The sequence below is a fragment of the Panulirus ornatus genome, chromosome 71 (genome assembly GCF_036320965.1).
Source record: "Panulirus ornatus isolate Po-2019 chromosome 71, ASM3632096v1, whole genome shotgun sequence".
Classification (NCBI taxonomy): Eukaryota; Metazoa; Arthropoda; class Malacostraca; order Decapoda; family Palinuridae; genus Panulirus; species Panulirus ornatus.
The window spans coordinates 15,194,893-15,202,392 of NC_092294.1; the positions used below are offsets into that span (position 1 = coordinate 15,194,893).

At 44.1% G+C, this 7,500-nt stretch overlaps 1 protein-coding gene across 1 annotated transcript in view; it reads left to right on the top strand.

Moving 5' to 3' along the window:
- LOC139748004 (uncharacterized) overlaps window positions 1-7,500 on the top strand; it is a 50,472-nt gene that overhangs the window by 32,226 nt on the left and 10,746 nt on the right. The window contains exon 2 of the mRNA XM_071660551.1: window positions 683-855. Within this exon, the coding sequence (XP_071516652.1) occupies window positions 683-855 (173 nt within the window). The remainder of the gene's footprint in view (window positions 1-682; window positions 856-7,500) is intronic.

A 7,500-nucleotide genomic window follows, 5' to 3' on the forward strand; every position in this document is an offset into this window, starting at 1 on the left:
CACACACAGAGTCAAATGCTTTCCCCTGCTGCAAGAAACTGTATTATAAACGTACATAGGTGCGATTACTAATACCTTAATTGGACGATAATTTCCGAGCGCCTGACTGGTAGGAATTTGAAGAGAGAAAAGAAAAAGAAAATCGCGTTTCAGTGAACTGAAGGAAATGAAATTACTGGAAAGTAATGGGGCGGTAATGGGGCAAAAGTGGACGACCAATTCAAGGCATCACATAGCTCATGGGTTGTAGGAAATGGGGAAGAATGGTTATGAAAAGTGAGATCCAAGTATTTAAGTACCTATACTTGACTTTGCGCCCTTCAGAAATAAAGTAGAAGTATCGCTTATCGCTCACCGCTCACGTCTTGTTCGACGAATACGAAAGAAATACGAAAAAATTCACACGCTTTCATTCGGTCTGTTGTGCCCAAATGGGGCCATCAAATGATTACATCGTTAATGTCCTTAAGATAAATAGAAAAAAGAAAAACCGATCATCACCATTGATGATAGAAAGTTTGATCGTCTATATCAAAGTATATCCTATCATCTGAGCCGGGTAGTTTAAAGCCAATTCGTCGTACGAAGAAGAAGAAGAAGAAGAAAAAAAAGTACCTTCCATGTTCAGATAATTATTTGTCCCTGTGTATATTGACGCTGTGGCTCTCTTGTGTATTTCCAGATTTGGATGACGTCGATGGAGACGCTGCAGCCAAAAGGAGGCGTTCCAGGACCAATTTTAACTCATGGCAGCTGGAAGAACTCGAAAGGGCCTTTGAGGCCTCTCATTACCCGGACGTGTTCATGAGAGAAGCCCTGGCCATGAGGCTGGGACTCACCGAGTCCAGAGTGGCTGTGAGTATCTTACGACCCTGTGGTTGCTCATAAAGTGGGGGATGTGAGGGGACTTATGTTACTCATCAGGGGTGGAGTTTTACTCATAAAGGGGAGATGTGAGGGGGTCATGAGTATGTTACTCATAAAGGGGGATGTGAGGGGGTCATGAGTATGTTACTCATAAAGGGGAGATGTGAGGGGGTCATGAGTATGTTACTCATAAAGGGGGATGTGAGGGGGTCATGAGTATGTTACTCATAAAGGGGAGATGTGAGGGGGTCATGAGTATGTTACTCATCTGTGGTTATGTCTTACTCATAAAGTGGGGGATGTGAGGGGGCTTATGTTACTCATCAGGGGTGGAGTTTTACTCATAAAGGGGAGATGTGAGGGGGTCATGAGTATGTTACTCATCTGTGGTTATGTCTTACTCATAAAAGTGGGGGATGTGAGGGGACGTTTGTTACTCATTAGGAGTTGTGTTTTACTCATAAAAGTGGGGATGTGAGGGGACTTATGTTACTCATCAGGAGTTGTGTTTTACTCATAAAGGGGAGATGTGAGGGGACTTTTCTTACTCATCTGTGGTTGTGTTTTACTCATAAAAGTGGGGGATGTGTGGGGACTTATGTTACTCATCAGGAGTTGTGTTTTACTCATAAAGGGGAGATGTGAGGGGACTTTTCTTACTCATCTGTGGTTGTGTCTTACTCATAAAAGTGGGGGATGTGTGGGGACTTATGTTACTCATCAGGAGTTGTGTTTTACTCATAAAGGGGAGATGTGAGGGGACTTTTCTTACTCATCTGTGGTTGTGTCTTACTCATAAAGGGGAGATGTGAGGGGGTCATGAGTATGTTACTCATCTGTGGTTGTGTCTTACTCATAAAGGGGGATGTGAGGGGGTCATGAGTATGTTACTCATCTGTGGTTATGTCTTACTCATAAAGGAGATGTGAGGGGGTCATGAGTATGTTACTCATAAAGGGGAGATGTGAGGGGACTTTTCTTACTCATCTGTGGTTATGTCTTACTCATAAAAGTGGGGGATGTGAGGGGGTCATGAGTATGTTACTCATAAAGGGGAGATGTGAGGGGGTCATGAGTATGTTACTCATCTGTGGTTGTGTCTTACTCATAAAGGAGATGTGAGGGGGTCATGAGTATGTTACTCATCTGTGGTTATGTCTTACTCATAAAGGGGAGATGTGAGGGGGTCATGAGTATGTTACTCATAAAGGGGAGATGTGAGGGGACTTTTCTTACTCATCTGTGGTTGTGTCTTACTCATAAAGGGGAGATGTGAGGGGACTTTTCTTACTCATCTGTGGTTATGTCTTACTCATAAAGGGGAGATGTGAGGGGACTTTTCTTACTCATCTGTGGTTGTGTCTTACTCATAAAAGTGGGGGATGTGAGGGGACTTATGTTACTCATCAGGGGTGGAGTTTTACTCATAAAGGGGGATGTGAGGGGGTCATGAGTATGTTACTCATCTGTGGTTATGTCTTACTCATAAAGGGGAGATGTGAGGGGACTTTTCTTACTCATCTGTGGTTGTGTCTTACTCATAAAGGAGATGTGAGGGGACTTTTCTTACTCATCTGTGGTTATGTCTTACTCATAAAGGGGAGATGTGAGGGGACTTATGTTACTCATCAGGGGTGGAGTTTTACTCATAAAGGGGAGATGTGAGGGGACTTTTCTTACTCATCTGTGGTTGTGTCTTACTCATAAAAGTGGGGGATGTGAGGGGGTCATGAGTATGTTACTCATCTGTGGTTGTGTCTTACTCATAAAGGAGATGTGAGGGGGTCATGAGTATGTTACTCATCTGTGGTTATGTCTTACTCATAAAGGGGAGATGTGAGGGGACTTTTCTTACTCATCTGTGGTTATGTCTTACTCATAAAGGGGAGATGTGAGGGGACTTTTCTTACTCATCTGTGGTTATGTCTTACTCATAAAGGAGATGTGAGGGGACTTATGTTACTCATCAGGAGTTGTGTTTTACTCATAAAAGTGGGGGATGTGAGGGGGTCATGAGTATGTTACTCATCTGTGGTTATGTCTTACTCATAAAGGGGAGATGTGAGGGGACTTTTCTTACTCATCTGTGGTTGTGTCTTACTCATAAAGGGGAGATGTGAGGGGACTTTTCTTACTCATCTGTGGTTATGTCTTACTCATAAAAGTGGGGGATGTGAGGGGGTCATGAGTATGTTACTCATCTGTGGTTATGTCTTACTCATAAAGGAGATGTGAGGGGACTTTTCTTACTCATCTGTGGTTATGTCTTACTCATAAAAGTGGGGGATGTGAGGGGACTTTTCTTACTCATCTGTGGTTGTGTCTTACTCATAAAAGTGGGGGATGTGAGGGGACTTTTCTTACTCATCTGTGGTTGTGTCTTACTCATAAAAGTGGGGGATGTGAGGGGGTCATGAGTATGTTACTCATAAAGGGGAGATGTGAGGGGACTTTTCTTACTCATCTGTGGTTATGTCTTACTCATAAAGGAGATGTGAGGGGGTCATGAGTATGTTACTCATAAAGGGGAGATGTGAGGGGGTCATGAGTATGTTACTCATCTGTGGTTATGTCTTACTCATAAAAGTGGGGGATGTGAGGGGGTCATGAGTATGTTACTCATAAAGGGGGATGTGAGGGGGTCATGAGTATGTTACTCATAAAGGGGAGATGTGAGGGGGTCATGAGTATGTTACTCATAAAGGGGAGATGTGAGGGGGTCATGAGTATGTTACTCATAAAGGGGAGATGTGAGGGGGTCATGAGTATGTTACTCATCTGTGGTTATGTCTTACTCATAAAAGTGGGGGATGTGAGGGGGTCATGAGTATGTTACTCATCTGTGGTTATGTCTTACTCATAAAGGGGAGATGTGAGGGGACTTTTCTTACTCATCTGTGGTTATGTCTTACTCATAAAAGTGGGGGATGTGAGGGGGTCATGAGTATGTTACTCATCTGTGGTTATGTCTTACTCATAAAAGTGGGGGATGTGTGGGGACTTATGTTACTCATCAGGGGTGGAGTTTTACTCATAAAGGAGATGTGAGGGGGTCATGAGTATGTTACTCATAAAGGGGAGATGTGAGGGGGTCATGAGTATGTTACTCATAAAGGGGGATGTGAGGGGGTCATGAGTATGTTACTCATCTGTGGTTGTGTCTTACTCATAAAAGTGGGGGATGTGAGGGGGTCATGAGTATGTTACTCATAAAGGGGAGATGTGAGGGGGTCATGAGTATGTTACTCATAAAGGGGAGATGTGAGGGGGTCATGAGTATGTTACTCATAAAGGGGAGATGTGAGGGGACTTATGTTACTCATCAGGGGTGGAGTTTTACTCATAAAAGTGGGGGATGTGAGGGGGTCATGAGTATGTTACTCATAAAGGGGGATGTGAGGGGGTCATGAGTATGTTACTCATAAAGGGGAGATGTGAGGGGGTCATGAGTATGTTACTCATAAAGGGGGATGTGAGGGGGTCATGAGTATGTTACTCATAAAGGGGAGATGTGAGGGGGTCATGAGTATGTTACTCATAAAGGGGAGATGTGAGGGGGTCATGAGTATGTTACTCATAAAGGGGAGATGTGAGGGGGTCATGAGTATGTTACTCATAAAGGGGAGATGTGAGGGGGTCATGAGTATGTTACTCATCTGTGGTTGTGTCTTACTCATAAAAGTGGGGGATGTGAGGGGGTCATGAGTATGTTACTCATAAAGGGGAGATGTGAGGGGGTCATGAGTATGTTACTCATAAAGGGGAGATGTGAGGGGGTCATGAGTATGTTACTCATAAAGGGGAGATGTGAGGGGACTTTTCTTACTCATCTGTGGTTGTGTCTTACTCATAAAGGAGATGTGAGGGGGTCATGAGTATGTTACTCATAAAGGGGAGATGTGAGGGGGTCATGAGTATGTTACTCATCTGTGGTTGTGTCTTACTCATAAAGGAGATGTGAGGGGGTCATGAGTATGTTACTCATAAAGGGGAGATGTGAGGGGACTTATGTTACTCATCAGGGGTGGAGTTTTACTCATAAAGGAGATGTGAGGGGGTCATGAGTATGTTACTCATCTGTGGTTGTGTCTTACTCATAAAGGGGAGATGTGAGGGGGTCATGAGTATGTTACTCATCTGTGGTTATGTCTTACTCATAAAAGTGGGGGATGTGAGGGGGTCATGAGTATGTTACTCATCTGTGGTTATGTCTTACTCATAAAAGTGGGGGATGTGAGGGGGTCATGAGTATGTTACTCATCTGTGGTTGTGTCTTACTCATAAAAGTGGGGGATGTGAGGGGGTCATGAGTATGTTACTCATAAAGGGGGATGTGAGGGGACTTTTCTTACTCATCTGTGGTTGTGTCTTACTCATAAAGGGGAGATGTGAGGGGGTCATGAGTATGTTACTCATAAAGGGGAGATGTGAGGGGGTCATGAGTATGTTACTCATCTGTGGTTATGTCTTACTCATAAAAGTGGGGGATGTGAGGGGGTCATGAGTATGTTACTCATAAAGGGGAGATGTGAGGGGGTCATGAGTATGTTACTCATAAAGGGGGATGTGAGGGGGTCATGAGTATGTTACTCATAAAGGGGAGATGTGAGGGGGTCATGAGTATGTTACTCATAAAGGGGAGATGTGAGGGGGTCATGAGTATGTTACTCATCTGTGGTTATGTCTTACTCATAAAAGTGGGGGATGTGAGGGGGTCATGAGTATGTTACTCATAAAGGGGGATGTGAGGGGGTCATGAGTATGTTACTCATAAAGGGGAGATGTGAGGGGGTCATGAGTATGTTACTCATAAAGGGGAGATGTGAGGGGGTCATGAGTATGTTACTCATAAAGGGGGATGTGAGGGGGTCATGAGTATGTTACTCATAAAGGGGAGATGTGAGGGGGTCATGAGTATGTTACTCATCTGTGGTTATGTCTTACTCATAAAGGAGATGTGAGGGGGTCATGAGTATGTTACTCATCTGTGGTTATGTCTTACTCATAAAGGGGAGATGTGAGGGGGTCATGAGTATGTTACTCATCTGTGGTTATGTCTTACTCATAAAAGTGGGGGATGTGAGGGGGTCATGAGTATGTTACTCATAAAGGGGAGATGTGAGGGGACTTTTCTTACTCATCTGTGGTTATGTCTTACTCATAAAGGGGAGATGTGAGGGGGTCATGAGTATGTTACTCATAAAGGGGAGATGTGAGGGGGTCATGAGTATGTTACTCATAAAGGGGAGATGTGAGGGGGTCATGAGTATGTTACTCATAAAGGGGAGATGTGAGGGGACTTTTCTTACTCATCTGTGGTTATGTCTTACTCATAAAGGAGATGTGAGGGGGTCATGAGTATGTTACTCATAAAGGGGAGATGTGAGGGGACTTTTCTTACTCATCTGTGGTTATGTCTTACTCATAAAGGGGAGATGTGAGGGGGTCATGAGTATGTTACTCATCTGTGGTTGTGTCTTACTCATAAAGGAGATGTGAGGGGACTTTTCTTACTCATCTGTGGTTATGTCTTACTCATAAAAGTGGGGGATGTGAGGGGGTCATGAGTATGTTACTCATCTGTGGTTATGTCTTACTCATAAAGGGGGATGTGAGGGGGTCATGAGTATGTTACTCATAAAGGGGAGATGTGAGGGGACTTTTCTTACTCATCTGTGGTTATGTCTTACTCATAAAGGAGATGTGAGGGGACTTTTCTTACTCATCTGTGGTTATGTCTTACTCATAAAGGAGATGTGAGGGGACTTTTCTTACTCATCTGTGGTTATGTCTTACTCATAAAAGTGGGGGATGTGTGGGGACTTATGTTACTCATCAGGAGTTGTGTTTTACTCATAAAGGGGGATGTGAGGGGACTTTTCTTACTCATCTGTGGTTGTGTCTTACTCATAAAAGTGGGGGATGTGAGGGGACTTTTCTTACTCATCTGTGGTTGTGTCTTACTCATAAAAGTGGGGGATGTGAGGGGGTCATGAGTATGTTACTCATAAAGGGGGATGTGAGGGGGTCATGAGTATGTTACTCATCTGTGGTTATGTCTTACTCATAAAAGTGGGGGATGTGAGGGGGTCATGAGTATGTTACTCATCTGTGGTTGTGTCTTACTCATAAAAGTGGGGGATGTGAGGGGGTCATGAGTATGTTACTCATAAAGGGGGATGTGAGGGGGTCATGAGTATGTTACTCATAAAGGGGGATGTGAGGGGGTCATGAGTATGTTACTCATAAAGGGGGATGTGAGGGGGTCATGAGTATGTTACTCATCTGTGGTTGTGTCTTACTCATAAAAGTGGGGGATGTGAGGGGGTCATGAGTATGTTACTCATCTGTGGTTGTGTCTTACTCATAAAAGTGGGGGATGTGAGGGGGTCATGAGTATGTTACTCATAAAGGGGAGATGTGAGGGGACTTATGTTACTCATCAGGGGTGGAGTTTTACTCATAAAAGTGGGGGATGTGTGGGGACTTATGTTACTCATCAGGGGTGGAGTTTTACTCATAAAAGTGGGGGATGTGTGGGGACTTATGTTACTCATCAGGGGTGGAGTTTTACTCATAAAAGTGGGGGATGTGAGGGGGTCATGAGTATGTTACTCATCTGTGGTTGTGTCT